Below are 18,582 nucleotides of genomic sequence, written 5' to 3' on the forward strand. Positions count from 1 at the left end.
TAGTCCAGGCCCCAAAGCTGCTGAGTTGGAGGGCCAGCATGGTGGCATGGGACTGTATGAAGGACAGTTGTGTGGGCCTGGATGGCTGCAGATCAATGCTCCTCAAGGTTTCTCTGGATTCCCTGCCCTCCGGCCCTAAGGTTGAATTCCCACCTGCAGCCTGAGAGCCTTGCTGGGGAGGTATGGTGCTGTGCTTGGTGGTAGTGGGGGGAGCTTCTTCCCTGCCACCCTTGGGGCTGTTTGGGATCACTTCTAAGTGTTTCTACCCCATAAGTGACACAGCAAACGTCAAACACCCCTTGTGACCCCAGGCACTTGGTGGCCAGCCACAAGTAGTGTCCTCACAGCTCACTGTTGAGGCCACTTCTCCTTCATGCCTTCACCAACGACCAGGATGAGGGAACCAAGGCACCCTCAGACAGTTTGCAGATGATACCAAGTTGGGTGGCAGTGCTGATCTGCTAGAGGGTTGGAAGCTCTACAGAGGGGTCTGAACTGGCTGGAGCCATGGTGAGCCCAATGGGATGAGGTTCACCAAGGCCAAGGGCTGGGTCCTGCACTTGGGTCACAACCACCCCAGGAAGGCTCCAGGCTGGGGGCAGAGTGGCTGCAAACTGCCTGCTGGAAAAGGACCTGGGGGGGTTGGTGACAGCAGCTGGAGAGGAGCCAGGGTGTGCCCAGGTGGCCAAGAAGGTCACCAGCAGCCTGGCCTGGACCAGCAAGAGTGAGGCCAGCAGGAGCAGGGCAGGGATTGTCCCCCTGGACTGGGCACTGCTGAGGTCACAGCTGGAATCCTGGGGTCAGTTTTGGGCCTCTCACTCCAAGAAGGACACTGAGGAGCTGGAGCAGGTCCAGAGCAGGGCAACAAAGGTGGGGAAGGGTCTGGAGAAGAGGGCTGGGGAGGAGCAGCTGCAGGAGCTGGGGGTGTTGAGCCTGGAGAAAAGGAGGCTGAGGGGAGACCTTCTGGCTCTCTGCAACTCCCTGCAAGGAGGCTGGAGCCAGCTGGGAGTTGGGCTCTTCTGGCAAGGAGCAAGTGACAGGACAAGAGGGAATGGCCTCAGGTTGTCCCAGGGGAGGTTTAGGTTGGAGGTGAGGAGAAATATCCTCAACAAAAGCCTTGTCAAGGCCTGGCTCAGGCTGCCCAGGGCAGTGGTGAAGTCCCCATCCCTGGAGAGGGGTTTCAAAGCTGTGGAGCTCTGGTGCCCATGGTTTGGTGGTGCCCTGGCAGTGCTGGGTGAAGGGTTGGACTCCATGATCCCAGGCACTGGAATGTGCTGCCCAAGGAGGTGGCTGAGTCGCCAGCCCTGGAGGTGTTTAAAGGTGGTTTGGATGTGGTGCTTGGGGACATGGTTTAGAGGTGAACCTTGTAGAGCAGGGCTCTGGGTTGGACTTGGTGACCCTGAGAGTCTTTTCCAACCTGAATGAACGTTTCTGTGACCTTAAAGATCTTTCCCAGCCTAAAACATTCCCTGATCCCATGACCCTATGACATGAAGAGGGCTCTGGGGGCATTGCTGTCACACTGATACTCACAGGTGGTAGTTGGTGGTGTTGCTCAAGCCAACCAGGGTGACACAGCCTCAAAGGCTCAAAAGGAGGGCTTTAATTCTTGACAGCCAAACAAAACCAGGCTGCAAACCCAGAGCAGCAAACCTGTCCCTGAGGCACGACTCAGCGACCCAAACACGAAGGACTGAGGTAGAGGCTGCCCCAGCAGCTCAGAGGAGGCCACTGCCTCTTTAATAGCAGAGCAATCTCCTCCTGGAAAGCACAAAGGTGTCTGAGGAGACCTCTCAGTTCCCCTAACACACCAAGAGAAGCTACGTCCGAGCGGGACGGGTCCTCAGCACCGCCCTCCCCAGCGCCGCCTTCACCTCCTTGTTCCTCAGGCTGTAGATGAGAGGGTTCAGCGTGGGGGTCAGCAGGGTGTAGAACACTGAGGCCACTTTGTCAAGCTTCTGGGGGTGCCTGGACCTGGATCCTAAGTACACAAAGGCAAAGGACCCGTAGGAGAGGGTCACCACGGCCAGGTGGGAGGTGCAGGTGGAGAAGGCTTTGCGCTTCCTCGCCGCCGAGGGCAGCTGCAGGATGGTGGCCAGGATGTAGGCGTAGGAGACCAGGATGGTCAGGCTGGTGATGAAGAGGTTGAAGCCAACAACCACCAGCATCAGCATCTTGCTGAGGGTGGTGTCTGAGCAGGAGACAGCCTGCAGCGGGGGCCCCTCGCAGTAGAAGTGGTCGACGAGGTTGGGGCCGCAGAAGGAGAGCCGCTGCGCCACGGCCACGTGGAGGGAGGCGTTGAGGATGCCAGCCAGGTAGGAGCCTCCCACCAGCAGCACACAAACCCTGCTGGACATGGAGGTGGCGTAGAGCAGGGGGCTGCAGATGGCCACGTAGCGGTCGTAGGCCATGGCAGCCAAGAGGTAGCACTCGGCGGTGCTGAAGACGGCGTAGAAGTAAAGCTGGGTGAAGCACTCCGAGTAGGAGATGAGCTTCCTTTCTGCCAGCAGGTCTGACAGCATCCTGGGGGTGATGGTGGAGGAATAGCAGATGTCTAGGAAGGACAAGCTGCTGAGGAAGAAGTACATGGGGGTGTGGAGCTGGGCGTCCCAGCCGATCAGCACCAGCGTGACCAGGTTGCCCAGCAGCATGATCAGGTAGATGGCCAAGAAGACCACAAAAAGGGCAGCTTGGACCTCCTTCTTCTCTGAGAAGCCCACAAAGACAAAGTCAGCATTGGGGGTGTGATTCCTCGTGGCTATCATCAAGGCAGAGCTGCTGTGGGGGAGCAGAGACACAGAGAGTCAGCAGATTGCTGCTCTCCCACCAACAGATGGTCAAGATCCCTCTGCTTTTAACAAGGAAAACTAAGCTCAGAGGCAGGAGCTGCTGAAGATGTTCAGTGCTGGGCTCAGAATAGGTTTTGAAGTGAAAGGAGCACTGGGCTGAAGTTAGTTTCTGGTGGCTTCAAGCTGAGCTAATCTCTGCTGGGTTGACTGGAATGAAAGCCCTGTCCCCCAGCTGGCAGAGCTTTATTCCACCTTCTGGAGGAGTTCATGAGTTGTCACTTCTGAAGAGGTAACCACAGCAACGTGCTCTGACATGAGAGAGCAGTCTCCCCTTGAGAAGATAAATGAAAAGTCCCCAAAATCAATGAACACAACAAAAAAAACCCAAAAACCCAAACAAACAACACTAACACCACCACCAACAACAAAAAACCCACAACTCCCCCCAGAAAACTCCAAAATGCCCCAAAACTCCTTTTTATTTTTTTTTTTTTCAGAAGACCAAAAAGTGAGAAAGCTCTGCTGAAAGCTCAAGACATCTTTAAAATGACTTCCTTTAGAACAGCCATGGAACCCCAGCAGGGTGGGGTTGGAAGGGAGCTCTGGAGCTCAGCCAGTCCAAGCCCCCTGCTCCAGCAGGGCACCCACAGCAGCTTGCCCAGCAGCACAATGCCCAGGGGGGGTTGGAAGCTCTCCACACAAGGACACTCCACAACCTCTCTGGCCAGCCTGCTCCAGGCCTCCAGCACCCTCACACCAAACAACTTTCTCCTCAGCTTCACCTGCAACCTCCTGGCTTCCACTTTGTGCCCTCTGCCCCTTGGCCTGGCCCTGGGCACCACTCAGCAGAGTCTGGCCCCAGCCTCTTGCCCCCCACAGCTCCTTTAGCTCTTGCTGAGCATTGCTCAGCTCCCCTCTGGGGCTGCTCTTCTGCAGGCTCACCAGCCCCAGGGCTCTCAGCCTTTGCTGCTCACAGAGCTGCTCCAGGCCCCTCAGCATCTTCAGAGCCTCCACTGGACTCTCTCCAGCAGTTCCCAGTCTCTCTTGAACTGGGGAGCCCAGAACTGGACCCAGGACTCCAGCTGTGGCCTCAGCAAAGCATAGCAGAGGTGGAGGAGGATCTCCTTTGACCTGCTGGCCACACTCTTCTCCATGTCCTCAGGACACCATTGGCCTTCTTGGCCATGAGGGCACACTGCTGGCTCATGGGGAACTTGTTGTCCACCAGCACTGCCAGGTCCCTCTCTGTGGAGCTGCTTCCCAGCAGGTCACCTCTCACCTGTGCTGCTGCAGGGGATTAGGAACAGTCACAGAAGTTGCTCCCTGTGTTTGACCAAAACACTGAATTATACCCTTGGAAAGGATCTTCTGCATGAGGAAGCTCAACTCACATGGTCCTTGCTGACTTGCCTTCCAGCCACCACCTTGCTGCCATTCTGTGACTAGCTGGTCCAAGCTGCTGCCTTCCCTAGCCCCCAGGCAATCCTTATCAGCCACACTGAGTGTGGTGAAAACAAGCAGCTGAGGTGGAGGAGCTGCTCAGCACAGGCACTGCTGGTGTCTCTTGGTGGTCTTTCCTCATCACCCACCTGAACTGAGGGAAAACAGCTCACAAACAGTTTGGTTTTGCTGCAGGCATCTCAACCTTGGCTCCTGGCTGAAGTGTCACAGAACAACTCCTGACATTACTGAGGCTCAAACTCACCTGGATGCTCACATCTTGGTTTTTGGTCTATCAGAGACTTGAAACCTCCCAGACCAATGTCTTCTAGGATGGCATAACCCCCAGTTTCTCTGTTAAAAGCAGGAAGGACATCAATGAGTGACCAAGAAAAGCTGCTCTTTATGGGCTTGGGTTGATTGAAAGACCAAGGGGTTGGTGCTGTCCTCCCTCTGGTGTCACACAGGGGATTCCTCTTGGGAGCCTGTGGCTTTGGGAACAGCTCCTGGAGGAGAAGGCAGGCAGTGATAAACAAATGTAATTAGTTTCAGCAGGTTAGATGGAAGCTGAGGAATTTCTCCTGCTTCTTGATAGAGAACTGCCAAGAATTTATCTACATGGTCAATAATTCATCTCTATTTTGTGATAGAGAAAGGAGATCTTTGTAAAAAAGATTGTTACTGTCTCTGCATTTAGCACTAGGAATACATCATCATTCAGCTCTTGGCAACACAGGGAATCAAAAAGAGATTCTGGGGAGAGGAACCTCATGAAGTTCAACCAGGGCAAGGCCAGAGTCCTGCACCTGGGAAGGAACAACCACAGCAGCACAGGGGAGGGGTGACCTGCTGGGAAGCAGCTCCACAGTCAAAGGATCTGGCAGTGCTGGTGCACAACAAGCTGCCCAGGAGCCAGCAATGTGTCCTTGTGGCCAAGAAGGTCCCCTGGGGAACATAAAGAAGAATGTGGCCAGCAGGTCATAGGAGGTTCTTCTGCCCCTGTACTCTGCTGAGGTCACAGCTGGAGTCCTGGGTCCAGTTCTGGGCTCCCCAGTTCAGGAGAGACTGGAAACTGCTGGAGAGAGTCCAGGGGAGGCTCTGAAGATGCTGAGAGCCCTGGGGCTGTGAGCCTGCAGAAGAGCAGCCCCAGAGGGGAGCTGAGCAATGCTCAGCAAGAGCTAAAGGAGCTGTGGGGGGCAAGAGGCTGGGGCCAGACTCTGCTGAGTGGTGCCCAGGGCCAGGCCAAGGGGCAGAGGGCACAAAGTGGAAGCCAGGAGGTTGCAGGTGAAGCTGAGGAGAAAGTTGTTTGGTGTGAGGGTGCTGGAGGCCTGGAGCAGGCTGGCCAGAGAGGTTGTGGAGTGTCCTTGTGTGGAGAGCTTCCAATCCCCCCTGGGCATTGTGCTGCTGGGCAAGCTGCTGTGGGTGCCCTGCTGGAGCAGGGGGCTTGGACTGGCTGAGCTCTAGTGGACACTTCCAACACCACCATGCTGGGACTCTGGGATTTTGGGTTCATGTCCTCACCCAAAAGTGTTTTGTGCATGTTGCTTGTCCACACTCAGCTGGACTACAAATCATTGATTAGAAGCTGGTTTCACCTTCTCACTTCTGAGCAGGAGGTTTTGAAGGCCTCCCAGACATCACCACAGTGAGATGATGGGTTTAATTAATTTCTTAGTGCATGTAAAATTGAGTTAATTTACATTCAGCTGAACTCTTTGGACCATGCCCTGAGTGCTGCTGCTCTGTGCAAAGCCCAGAGTTGCCATCTGGCCATCACCCTTCTCTGCCAGGCAAGCCAGTGGAGAAAAATCCCTGAGTTACTTCCACAAACAATTCATCTGATGTGGGGGGAGTTTAAAATAGACCCAGATGAGTCCAGAGCAGATGAATCAAAGCCTCCATACACATTGCTGTCTCCATAAGGGGAAGCCATGGTGACTAATTCCAATGTGAAAGGCCACAGTGACTCCAGGACTGAGGTGACTCAACCTCTGCAGGCTGGAAGCAGAAATAATGAATAAGCTGCAGCTGGAAATGAAACTTTCCCACCATGGAGAGGGGACAGAAGGGAAGTTTGGCCCAGGCTGAGAGTCTCAGAGCCATCAAATGAGTTGGGCATGTCTGAATGCAACAGCTGGCCAGAAGGATGGAGGCTCTCTGTGGCATCACCAGCAGCTGACACCCTGAGAAAAGCCAGGACTGCTCAGACAATCTCTTGCCTGATGGTTCCTGGCAAAGCTGAGTGGGTGTCACAGGGGATGAAACTCCACCTTGCTCCTAGGAGAAGGAGAATGTCGGTCTGGTGGCTCCAGGCTGGTAGGTGTCCATGGGTAAGACCTGTCCAGGAAAGCTGAGGAGGTCTGTGTGCAGGAGATACAGAGAATGGCAATGTGGTGTCCTCCCATAAAGACTCTCCTTGGGCAAAGCAGAGAAGAAAACCCACCAGGGTGGTTGTGCTAAAGCAAAACCTTGGGCAACTACTTAGACAAGTTGAAAATAAAGTTGTGGAAGACATTGTCCCTCTCCCCCATGCAGCCTTCACTTCTTTGTCTTCCTCTGCCCTCAGCCACCTCTTTCAGGCCACAGAATTGAACATCAGCTTCTCTTTGGTCAAAAGTATCAACTGTGCATAGAATCCTGGAATTGTTTTGGTGGAAGGAGACCTCAAAGATCACAGAGTCCAACACAGCTTCACCTGGAAGGCAGGGAACATCCTCCTGTGGGGAACAGGGAGTGGAGAGCAGAGAGGTGTGGAATTGGTTTGGTTTAAGATCATGGAGCCCAACCCTTCACCCATCACTGCCAGGGCACCACCAAACCATGGCCCTCAGCACCACATCTCCAGGGCTTTGAAACCCCTCTCCAGGGAAGGGAATTCCAGCCCTGCCCTGGGCATGCTCTAGAGCTGCTTATGAGTCCATTCCCTCACAGAGCTTCTCTGAAGCTGTGTTTCCAGGATTCTGCCAGGTGCCCACCTCATTTCTTCTGCTGTGGCAGGTGATATCTGCTTTGGTTTGGTTAGAGCAGGACCTGTGGGAATAGGTGGGGGAGAGGAGCTTGTCTGTATCCCTCCTGAGGATGCTCCTCACCTCCTTGTTCCTCCGGCTGGAGCTGAACGGGTTGAGCACGGGGGTCACCATGGTGTGGGAGAGGCTGCTTTCCTTTGATTTTCCACATGCCTGGAAGTACAAGCAAGCTGCAGAGCCAGAGAAGAGGCCAACAGCCATGAGGTGTGAGGTGCAGTGGAGAAAGCTCCGTGCCTGCCCCAGTGGAGGGCATGCTGCAGATGGTGAGCAGGATGCAGGCGTAAGAGGCAGCGACGGCCGAGAGGGAGCCATGGCCTCGGCCATCAGCACCTGGTTGAGCCAGGTGTCAGAGCAGGAGAGGACCAGCAGGGGTGGGAATTCCCAGCAGAAATGGTTGACCACGTTTGGCCCACAGAAAGAGAGGCTCAGGAGGTCACTGGTGTGCACCAGGGCATTGAGGCTGCCGGCAGCGTGGGAAGCCAGCAGCAGCCAGACGAGGACCCTGTGGGACACGGCAGAGGAGCAGTGCAGAGGCTGGTGGGTGGCCAGGAAGCAGTGACAGGCCATCAGAGCCAGGAGGATGGCTTCTGTGGTGCCAAACACTGCAAAGAAGCAGAATTGGGTGATGCAACCCTGGAAAGAAATGACATTTGTCTCGGCAAGGAGAGCGGAGAGGACCTTCGGCGTGACGGAGGAGGAGCAGCAGACTTCCAGGAAAGAGAAGTGGCTGAGGAAGTATGGGCACGTGGAGCTGAGAGCTGGTCTTGATGAGGATGATCATCCCCAGGTTCCCCAGCAGGGTGGTGGTGTAGAGGAGTGAAAAAATCACCAAGAGCAGCTCCTGCAGGTCGGTGAAGCCCAAGAGGACAAACTGGCTCACGGGGCAGTGGTTGCCCCCCAGCCATTCTCCTGGTGCCACTACAGAGGAGGCAAAGAGACACAGGGAAGGGGTGAAACCATATCTGCCAGCTCTCAGGAAGATGTCAGGTCAGGGAGGGTGTGGAGTCTCCTTCTCAGGAGAGATTCCAGACCTCCTCTGCCCATTGTGCTCCTGGATGAGCTGCTGTGGGTGCCCTGCTGCAGGAGGGGCTTGGACTGGATGACCTCCAGAGGTCCCTTCCAACTCCAACATGCTGGGATTCTGTCAGAAGCTACCACAGGATTTGGAGTCTCCTGGATGAGGGCATCCAATTCTTTAGGAGGAAAAAAAATAAATCTGAGAGTTACCCTCAGTGGGCAGGTTGAAGGCCAAAAAAAAAAAACAATAACCTACTGAGAAATCATTTATTGACCAAATAAGAGCCAATGGCTCCTAAATCCTGAAGCTTTGACCCAGCAGAAGATCTTCCAATATGGCTTCATTAGGAGGTTTCTGCTCCTGCAGGGGCTGGACACCCTGGTTAAGGAAGCTCTTCCCCACCCAGCAAAAAAAAAAAAATTGTCTCAAAACCTCTGAAAATTTCACTCTTGCTGCTCAGCAGCATCTGGAGTCATTCTCAGAGTGACACTCACCACTCCTTGAGCTGAAGTTCCCCACAAGCTCCATCAAAGGTAGGCTCCCCTACTGCAGCCTCCAGCAGAGAAGGTTTAAGTTTTACCCTACAGCCAGGGGACAAATTGCCAGAGTGTCTCTGGGACACCTGAAGGCACCAGGAGCTTTCCCTGAAGAGCTTGGGGCAAACACACCCAGGTTGCCCTCTGAGCTTTACAGGATGGAGTCCTCAAGGCACAGCAGAAACGCTGCTGGAAGAGCCTGAGGGACACAACTTGAGTGCACAACCTTGGAGCAAGGAGCAGAAGCCAAGGGGCTGAGTTTCTGCTGAAGGTTGAGTTGGAAAGATGTTTGTGCCCTCCAAGGACATGGGACAGAAAAATGCAACCACAGCATAATGGGGAAATGTGAGGGGATCAGAGAACCCCACACTGCTTCAGGGACTCTGAGAGGCACATCCTAGTCCAGTCAGCAGGGACAGCCCCAACCAGAGCAGGTTGCTCAGAGCCCCAACCAACCTGACCTGCAGTGGTGCCAGGGCTGGGGCAGCTCCCACCTCTCTGGGCACCCTGGGACAGGCTCTCACCACCCTCAGGGGCAAACATTTCTCCTTCTCTCCAGTCTGAATCTCCCTCTGTTAGTTCCAAACCATCATCCCTTGCTCTGACACAAAGGGCCCTGCTCAAAAGTCTGTCCCCAGCTTTCTTCTTGATGCCTTTAAGTACTGCAAGGCCACCAGAAGGTCTCCCTGAAGCCTTCTCTTCTCCAGACTCAACAACTCCAACTCTTCTCCAGGAATATGAGAGAAAACAAACCAAACCAAACCCCAACTCTAAATATCTTTCCAGGAGTTAGAGCAGTCCCCAGGCACAGCATCTGCAAGGGTGTAGCTCTCTGAAAGCCTTTCTCCAGGGGTAGGAGACATCACCCACACCTGTGTCAGGACAGTGAGCTCAGACTCAGCTAGCTCTTGACATTCACAGTCAGGTGCAGGAATTCTCCACTTGAAGCTGAGGAGAAAGTTGTTTGGTGTGAGGGTGCTGGAGGCCTGGAGCAGGCTGGCCAGAGAGGTTGTGGAGTGTCCTTGTGTGGAGAGCTTCCAACCCCCCCTGGGCATTGTGCTGCTGGGCAAGCTGCTGTGGGTGCCCTGCTGGAGCAGGGGGCTTGGACTGGCTGAGCTCCAGAGCTCCCTTCCAACACCACCATGCTGGGATCCTGAGATTTCAATCAGTAATTTTTTTTTTTTTTACCTTCTCTATTTTTTTCCTCCCTGCCACCCACCTGCTGGTCCCATCCCTTGGTGTCCACGTTTTCACCATTTCACCTGCTGTCTTTTCCTTCCTCTGCTCTTCTTCATGGGTTAGGAAATGACTCTGCTCATGTTGTGCACTGGGGATGACCTTAAAGCATGTGACCTGCCCATCTGAGAGATGAGTTGTTCCCCCTCTTCCCTTCTCACTTCCCTCTTTCCCTCAGCCTTGCTGCTGGCCCTCTCCTGCCACTGAGATGACCATTTATTGACCATGACCACGACCATTTCTTCACAGTGATTCCTCTCCTCCCACCCCTCTTGGGCAGCTTTTACTTCCTCATTCACAGGATCACAGAACTCACCAGGGTGGAAGGGACCCTTAAAGGTCACCTTCTCCAACCCTCCCTGCACTCAGCAGGGACCTCTCCAACCAGAGCAGGTTGCTCAGGGCCCCAGCAAGTCTGACCTTGAATGGCCCCAGGGATGGAGCCTCAGCCACCTCTTTTGGGCAACCTGTTCCAGGATTTCACTACCCTCACTGTGAAGAAGAACTTCCTCCCTCTGTCTGCTGGGAAGGTACTTAGGCTGCAGGTCAGAGCTTCTCTGCAGGAGGTCTCTTGACCAACTACTTTCTGACTCTGTGCCATGGCCCATTCCCCAAGAGCCACCAGGAAAGGAGGCTGCAGTGCTGGATCCTCCTTCCCCAGCTCTGTAACTCACCCTCTTGGAGCCACATGGAGTCTCCCACCACACTCCTGGTCAGATGGTGACCCTGCAGAGTTAGGAGTCCGTTAGCCCCAGCTCACCACCAGTTCCCCCAACCAGCCCAAGAGCTGATTGCACAACAAGCAAAACACTTCTGGTTTGGAGAGCAGCAGCTCCAGCAGGAAGCCACAACCAGCAGAGCAAAGCTGCTGGGCCACAGACTTGGGTTTGGAAGACACTGAGAGTTTGTGCTGCCAGGCAGTGAGACCTGGCCAGGCTGGAGAGCTGGGGGAGAGGAACCTCATGGAGTTCAGCCAGGGAAGTGTAGAGTCCTGCACCTGGGGGGGAACAACCTCCAGCAGCAGTACAGGGGAGGGGTGACCTGCTGGGAAGCAGCTCCACAGAGAAGGACCTGGGAGTGCTGGGGCACAAGTTGCTCATGAGCCAAGAAGGTCAATGGTCTCCTGGGGGACATGAAGAAGAGTGTGGCCAGCAGGTCAAAGGAGGTTCTTCTGTCCCTGTACTCTGCCCTGGTGAGGTCACATCTGGAGCCCTGGGTCCAGTTCTGGGCTCCCCAGTTCAAGAGAGACTGGGAACTGCTGGAGAGAGTCCAGGGGAGGCTCTGGAGATGCTGAGGGGCCTGGAGCAGCTCTGTGAGCAGCAAAGGCTGAGAGCCCTGGGGCTGGTGAGCCTGCAGAAGAGCAGCCCCAGAGGGGAGCTGAGCAATGCTCAGCAAGAGCTAAAGGAGCTGTGGGGGGCAAGAGGCTGGGGCCAGACTCTGCTGAGTGGTGCCCAGGCACAGGCCAAGGGGCAGAGGGCACAAAGTGGAAGCCAGGAGGTTGCAGGTGAAGCTGAGGAGAAAGTTGTTTGGTGTGAGGGTGCTGGAGGCCTGGAGCAGGCTGGCCAGAGAGGTTGTGGAGTGTCCTTGTGTGGAGAGCTTCCAACCCCCCCTGGGCATTGTGCTGCTGGGCAAGCTGCTGTGGGTGCCCTGCTGGAGCAGGGGGCTTGGACTGGCTGAGCTCTAGTGGACACTTCCAACACCACCATACTGGAATTCTGGGATTTTGGGTTCATGTCCTCACCCAAAAGTGTTTTGTGCATGCTGCTAGTCCATACTCAGCTGGACTACAAATCATTGACTAAAAGCTGGGTTCACCTTCTCACTTCTGAGCAGGAGGTTTTGAAGGCTTGGATGATCTCCAGAGGTCCCTTCCAATCCTGTCATGCTGGGATTCTGGGGGGGGTTGGAGTGAGTACTGGATACCTTCTGGGGTCCATGCCATGGAGGGCAGCCAAGCTGATAAGAGGAGCAAGAGCAGAAACAGCCTGGGTGGGGTTTTTGCTCCAGGCTGCCAGCCCCAGGTTAAACAATAACCTGGGAATCATCAGCAAGCTTGGGGAACAAAGAAGGATTCATCTGCCTGACCTCAAGTGCCTGTTTGTTTTGTGCCCTTTGAGCCTGACTTGATTTAATCCAGCTGAGAGCTCCCTCCAGCCCAAGCTCTCATCAGAGGGCTCCAGGACAGCACTGGGGCTAAGCTCCAGATTCCATCATGATGATCCTGAAGGGAGCTGCAGGTAATACCCAAACTGGAGTATTTTTTGCTTTATTTCACGGATGGAACCTTTCAGCTCAGCCTAAAACACCAGGAGAAGGTTGCCAAGGGCACCAAAGCTCCTGTGGTCACTTCTGGTCAGGGTATTGAGGAGATCCTGGTTGTTGGTGCTGTCAGGAGGGTGGTGAAAGCAAAAGGTGTGGAGCACTGGGTGGAGGTTCTTGGTAGTACCTGCCCTTGAGGGATTGATCTTAAGATGCTTTCAAAGAGCATCAATCCCAGTAAAGAGCACCCAAATGACCTCATTAATTGAGATATTTTTTTTTTAGCTCCTTTCTGGAGGTACTTCATGGAACCCTGGGGACTCTTGGAGCCCCAGAAGAGTGTCAAAGCCCACAGGAGGTCGTTGTCTTTTCTCTGAGCTTCTTAGTCTGGAGAAGAAGTGTCCCCAGGGGAGATGACTTCAGCTTGAGTGAGGCACAAGGCCTTTGGGCTCCCTTCAGAGCAAACAAACAGGGCCATGCACAGAGCAGAACATTGTCACAGCCACTTTTTGAGCATCTCAGAGGTAATTACAAATCCCCAAGAGCCATGTTGGACACCATCATGCCAAGGAGCTGAAGAGGACCTCAACAATGTGGTACAGTCCCCCTGGAGAGGTCCATCAACAACCCAGGCACCACAAATGATCCTTCTACCCATCTTAAATGTCTTACACTCAACCCATAGGTGAGAATGTGGCTGCAAGGAGACACCAGAAGACTGTGGTAACCTTGCTGAAGCTGAGGTAGACACCATCAAGTGCTCTTCTTTTCATCCACATGGCCATCAGCTCATCAGCCAAGATTCTTGGGTGGGTGAAGCATGACTTGCTCTTGGTCCATCCATGCTGGCTTCCCATGGTCACCCTCCTGCACTTCCTCTGCCAGGAGAGAGCTTCTAGGGGGGATTTGCTTCTTAATCCTGCTGGGATCCAAGGCAAGCTGAAGTCCTTGTGCCCTGAGTGGTGACATTTGCCTTATTCCACCCATCAGCTGGGAAACAAGAGCCTGAGGGAGAGGTGTCCAAAACTGGAAGAAGGGTAATGGAAGGATCAGGTGAGGAGTGTGAAGGTCTGAAAGAGGCAGCAAGAGGGCAAAAAAGGCCCTTCTGAAGGAACAAAGGAAAGCTCTAGAGCTGGCCCACTCTCTGGTGGCTGTGATGAAGGCTCCCAAGCCCAACAGGAGATGTGGTGAGCCTCTTTCTACAGCCTTTCACAGCCAGCAAAGGTGAGAGCCAAGGGCAGTTATGAGCCACTCACTCCAAGAAGGACATTGAGAGGCTGGAGCAGGGCCAGAGAATGACAACGAAGCTGGGGCAGGGTCTGGAGAAGAGGAAGGATGAGGAGCAGCTGAGGGAGCTGGGGGTGTTGAGCCTGGAGAAAAGGAGAGGGGAGATCTCACTGCTCTCTCCAGCTTCCCTGAAGTGAGGTTGGAGCCAGGTGGGGGTTGGGCTCTTGTCCCAAGTAACAAGACATAGGACAAGAGGAAGTGGCCTCGGGTTGCCCCAGGGGAGGTTTAGGTTGGGCATAGGAGAAGTGTCCTCACCCAAAGGAGCTGTCAAGGCCTGGCTCAGGGCACTGGTGGAGTCCCTATCCCTAGAGGGGTTTCAAAGCCATGGAGCTGTGGTGCTGAGGGCCATGGCTTAAGTGGGGTTGAACTCCATGATCTTAAAGGTCTTTATCAACCCAAACTGTTCCATGATTCCATGACTCTCTGATGATGCCCTGCTGGGATCAAACCCCCACGTTCTGGGCAGCATTTGAGGTTCCAAAATCCTTCCAGAGCCAGGTCCTCAACTTTCCTTTTCTCTCCAGCAGAAAAAAAAACAATAAACAACCAAAAAAGAAAAAAGAACAAACCACACACAACAAACATCTGCAGAGGGTGGTGTGATGACACGATGAGCCTTGGCAGGTCTGGTCCTGCCTGGAGCTGAGCCCCCTCCTTCCTCCTCCTGGCTGTCAGCATCTCCTCTCACACCTCTTCATCTCCCCTCTCAATACCAGCCCCGTGGCCACAGCTCAGCTGACAGCAGGAGATGGATGGGGCTGAGCCAGCGCCCCAGGGCATGGGACACAGGCAGGGACGTGATGGACACGAGGGGCTTGGGGAGATCATCCCTCCCTGTTCTGCACCACTCCTGATTCCACATGCCAGCACTGCCCAGGCAGCCCCTTGCCCACCTGGCAGCTCTGGGGGTGGTGCTGGTTGGGCTCCTTTCTATTGGGATGGGCATGGGAAGGATTTGAGCATCAATCCCAAAGCAGAAGTGAAAGGTTGAGTCCTTCAGGATCTCAGCCCTTAGCTGGTGCCACCATCACTGGGGACCAAAAAGCCACATGAAGATGTTCCCTGTTGCCCCCAGCCCCATCCCCAGAGCTCCAGCAGCCCTCATGCCACACAAACAGGTTCCAGTGTTCCAATCCTGGAATGGTTTGGGTGGAAGGGACCTTTCAAGATCATCTCTACCACCCCACCCCCTACCAGTGAGCAGTCTGAGGTGATGTCCACAGCTCCATTGCAGTTCAGATGGGAGTGGGGGGCTCTGGGGTAGCCTCTCTGCTCCCCCCCCCTCCTCCCATCATTCACCTCCCCACATTCATCCCTTGTCCCCTCGGCACCAAACTGTCCCCATCCATCTCTTGCTGTCAAAGTGAGCATCATGATGGGAGGCGTGAGGTGGAGGGGGCTCAGATGGGGGAGTGCTCAGGTACCAGGGAAGAGCCAGGACCAGCTTTGGGATGGATGAAGGGAAGGGCAGGGAGGGAGAGGATGTTTGCCTCCCCACCACCCCCCCAGCAAGCAGCCAGCACGTTGCAGATGCCTCAACACCTCCACCATGGATTTTCATTCCAGGTGGTGACAAGGAGCTGTTGGCTTTGCCCAAGGGAGAAGGTTGGAGAAGCCCCCACCTCCCCCCTGACTCAGACAAGGAGACCCCAAGAGAACTGCAACCCCCCCAGCCCAAGGTACCCCAAGATCCAGCTGGGGACTGGTGGTGGTCCCAGTGGTCCCCACCTCTCACCTCTCATCCATCACCATCGCATCAAGGCAGGTCTGGAAGAGGAGGCTGTGCTCCAGCCCCGGCGTCTCCACCCCCAAACTGGGGCATAAAACCCCCAGCTGGCTGCAGGGGAGGACAGTCTGAATCTGGGGCTGCACTGGGAGGGGGCTTCAGTGGGGTCTCCACCACCGCCGTGCTGGAGGAAGGAGACAGAGACAGCTTCTGCCCATCCACTGCACCCATGGCAGGTAACCCTCCCCACCGTGGTGATGCTCCTCAGGACCCCCAGCTGGGGTCTTGGGGTGGTTTTGGGGTGTGGTGGCTCACCCAGTCCTGCAAGAGTGGGGTCGTGAGGGGGAGAAAAACCTCCACTGGGGGGGGGCTGGCAGGGGGCAGGACTCCACTGCTCCTCCAAGCATGCATGGCTGGGACGTGATGGGGTGACCGGTGGTGCACGGGGTCTGCTCCTCCCCACCCAACTCACCTCTCCACAGCCTTCCGGGGGGGGCCAGGTGAAGGGTCCCCCTGTGGGCCCAGCCTGGGGTGGGCAAGCGAGGGCCTGGGGAGCAGCGGGAAGAACCGGCGAGTGTGCCACGCCGCGGCACGGCTGGAGATGGGCAGCCTCTGGGAGCAGTTCAACCACCTGGGCACCGAGATGATCGTCACCAAGGCTGGCAGGTGGGGACTGCAGAGGGCTGGGGGGGTGCCAGGGGTGGGGGGGAAACACCTCGAGGTGAGGCCACACCTCAAATCCTGCGCTCAGTTTTGGGCTGCTTGCCACAAGAAGGACGTTGAGGGGCTGGAGAGGGTCCAGGGAAGGGCAGTGGGGAAGGGTCTGGAGAACAGAGCTGGGGAGGAGCAGCTGAGGGATCTGCAGAAAAGGAGGCTGAGGGGAGACCTTCTGGCTCTCTGCAATTCCCTGCAAGGAGCCTGGAGCCAGGTGGGGGTTGAGCTCTTCTGCCAAGGAGCAAGTGACAGGACAAGAGGAAACAGCCTCATGCTGCCCCAGGGGAGGTTTAGGTTGGACATGAGGAACAATTTGTTGCCCTGGAGGCTTGTCAAGGCTTGACCCAGGCTGCCCAGGGCAGTGGTGGAGTCCCCATCCCTGGAGGGGTTTCAGAGCTGTGGAGATGTGGCACTGAGGGCCATGGTTTGGTGGTGCCCTGGCAGTGCTGGGGGAAGGGTTGGACTCCAGGATCTTAAACCAAACCAATTCCAAACCTCTCTGCTCTCCACCCCCTGTTCCCCACAGGAGGATGTTCCCTACCTTCCAGGTGAAGCTGTCAGGGCTGGACCCGCTGGCCGACTACGTCCTTCTCATGGACTTCATCCCGCTGGATGACAAGAGATACAGGTGGGGACGCAGCCTCGGGGATGCTGGGGTTGGGGAGCAGATCCTGGTGGTGCTGAGCCCTTCCTGCCCCCCCCAGATATGCCTTCCACAGCTCCTCCTGGCTGGCAGCAGGACGAGCTGACCCAGCAGCCCCGGGCCGTGTCCACTTCCACCCGGACTCCCCGGCCAAGGGCGCGCAGTGGATGCGCCAAATCGTCTCCTTCGACAAGCTCAAGCTGACCAACAACCTCCTGGATGACAATGGCCACGTGAGGACCTCCCCCCCGGGCTGGGAGATGGGAGGGTGGGGGGACAAGATGCATCTCTCCTCAGACTGCCAACTGCCAGGCAGCTGCATCAGCTCTGGCTAGCTCCGTGCTGTGCCGCGGTCTTTAGAGGAGAACGGGGGTTGGGGGTCTTCCAGAGATGGTTTGGGGTCTTCTGGAGACAGTCTGAGGTCTCCTTAAGGTTCTTGAGATATGCTTCAGGTTCTCTGAGGGGTTCTTGAGGTGGTTTGGGGTCTTTTCAAGGTTCTTGAGATGTTCTCCAGGGGGACTCCAGGAACCACTCTGGTGAGAGCCCACCTGAAGCACTGTGTCCAGTTCTGAAGCCCCTATTACAAGAAGGATCTGGAGGTGCTGGAAGGTGTCCAGAGAAGGGCCAAAAGAATGAGCAGAGGGCTGGAGCTGCTCTGCTGTAGAGACAGACTGAGAGAGTTGGGGTAGTTCAGTCTGGAGAGGAGAAGGCTCCAAGGAGACCTTCTTGTGGCCTTCCAGGATCTGAAGGGGGCTACAAGAAAGCTGGGGAGGGACTTTTCAGGGTGTCAGGTCATGACAGGACTGGGGGGAATGGAGCAAAACTAGAAATGGGGAGATTCAGATTGGATGTTAGGAAGAAATTCTTCCCCATGAGGGTGGTGAGACACTGGAAGAGGTTGTCCAGGGAGGTGATGGAAGCCTCATCCCTGGAGGTTTTTGCAGCCAGGCTGGATGTGGCTCTGAGCAACTGGATCTGGTGTGAGGTGTCCCTGCCCCTGGCAGGGAGTTGGAACTGGCTGATCCTTGAGGTCCCTTGCAACCCTAACAATTCTCTGATTCTCTTCACGGGGGGCTTCCTGCCCACCTGCCTTCTCCATCCCCTCCACCCCAGATCATCCTCAACTCCATGCACCGCTACCAGCCCCGCTTCCACGTGGTGTTCGTGGACCCGCGCCGGGACAGCGAGCGCTTTGCCCACCAGAACTTCAAGTCCTTCAGCTTCCCTGAGACCCAGTTCATGGCAGTGACAGCTTACCAGAACCACCGGGTGAGCCTCGGGGTGGGCTGGGGTGTCATGGAGGTGACCACCCTCCCCAAACTCCCCAGGGATCCCCTAACCCTGCTGCCCTCTGCAGATCACCCAGCTGAAGATTGCCAGCAACCCCTTCGCCAAGGGCTTCCGGGATGGTGACCCTGAGCCATGGTAAGGCCCCACCCTGATGCCACCCTGACACCACCACCAGGGGCTCTGTGCCCCTCCTACTCCATCTCCCTAAGCCCCCTCCCCATCTCTCTTACAGGTGTGAGGTGCCCGCAGGGTCCCTGCTGGGTGCCATGCCCCGTGCCCGCACCACCACACTGCCCTCCCACCGTGAGAAGCAGGAGAAAGGTAGAGGGTCCAGGGCTGGTCCTGACCCCTTGCTGCTATCTTTGCCCTGCCCGGGGGCTCCCCACAGCCAGGGGGCACTGGTCACCACCGTTCCCCCCCAGCCAACTCCCCCCAGCTTTCCTGAGCTGCCCACATCCACCTTCCAGCCCCTCACCTGCCCCCCTGGTGTCTATGTGGGGGGCAAACCCCACACCCTGCCCTACCCCCTGCCCACCTTCCCCCCACTCAGCACCTACAGCACCACCACAACCTCTCATTTTGGCTACGGGCAGCAGTGACAGGGTGTGGGGTGCACCC

At 55.9% G+C, this 18,582-nt stretch overlaps 3 protein-coding genes across 4 annotated transcripts; 1 reads left to right on the forward strand and 2 right to left on the reverse strand.

Annotated features, from left to right (window-relative positions):
* Positions 1–1,820: 1,820 nt before the first annotated feature.
* On the reverse strand, positions 1,821–6,281 carry LOC128974135 (olfactory receptor 1019-like). Of its 2 annotated transcripts, XM_054390656.1 has the most exons (2): positions 6,271–6,281; positions 1,821–2,751 (listed from the first exon to the last, which is right to left on the reverse strand). In XM_054390656.1, exons 1-2 carry the CDS (start codon positions 6,279–6,281, stop codon positions 1,821–1,823), a joined length of 942 nt encoding a protein of 313 aa, XP_054246631.1. The 2 variants fall into 2 exon arrangements, with proteins under 2 accessions (XP_054246631.1, XP_054246632.1); XM_054390657.1 differs by lacking the exon at positions 6,271–6,281 and having other exon boundaries at positions 1,821–2,789.
* Positions 6,282–7,138: 857 nt separating this feature from the next.
* Positions 7,139–10,735, reverse strand: LOC128973927 (putative olfactory receptor 5AK3). The gene is given in 5 exon segments (XM_054390424.1): positions 7,139–7,499; positions 7,501–7,564; positions 7,567–7,994; positions 7,996–8,173; positions 10,720–10,735. Coding segments are annotated over 5 exon segments (1,047 nt in total).
* Positions 10,736–14,995: 4,260 nt separating this feature from the next.
* TBX10 (T-box transcription factor 10) lies at positions 14,996–18,563 on the forward strand. The gene is made up of 7 exons (XM_054390425.1): positions 14,996–15,011; positions 15,800–15,983; positions 16,558–16,659; positions 16,736–16,907; positions 17,788–17,943; positions 18,032–18,099; positions 18,197–18,563. The coding sequence occupies exons 1-7, from the start codon at positions 14,996–14,998 to the stop codon at positions 18,561–18,563; spliced, it is 1,065 nt and encodes a 354-aa protein (XP_054246400.1).
* Positions 18,564–18,582: the final 19 nt, after the last annotated feature.

This window comes from Indicator indicator, chromosome 21 (assembly GCF_027791375.1).
Source record: "Indicator indicator isolate 239-I01 chromosome 21, UM_Iind_1.1, whole genome shotgun sequence".
Taxonomy (NCBI): Eukaryota; Metazoa; Chordata; class Aves; order Piciformes; family Indicatoridae; genus Indicator; species Indicator indicator.

Bases quoted from the DNA above. Each gene is read 5' to 3' on its own strand.
- LOC128974135 (XM_054390657.1), bottom strand. From the start codon at position 2,765: ATGATAGCCACGAGGAATCACACCCCCAATGCTGACTTTGTCTTTGTG.
- TBX10 (XM_054390425.1), top strand. The intron at 15,984-16,557 runs GTGGGGACTGCA...TGTTCCCCACAG, and splicing joins ATCGTCACCAAGGCTGGCAG to GAGGATGTTCCCTACCTTCC. The intron at 16,908-17,787 runs GTGAGGACCTCC...CCTCCACCCCAG, and splicing joins TCCTGGATGACAATGGCCAC to ATCATCCTCAACTCCATGCA.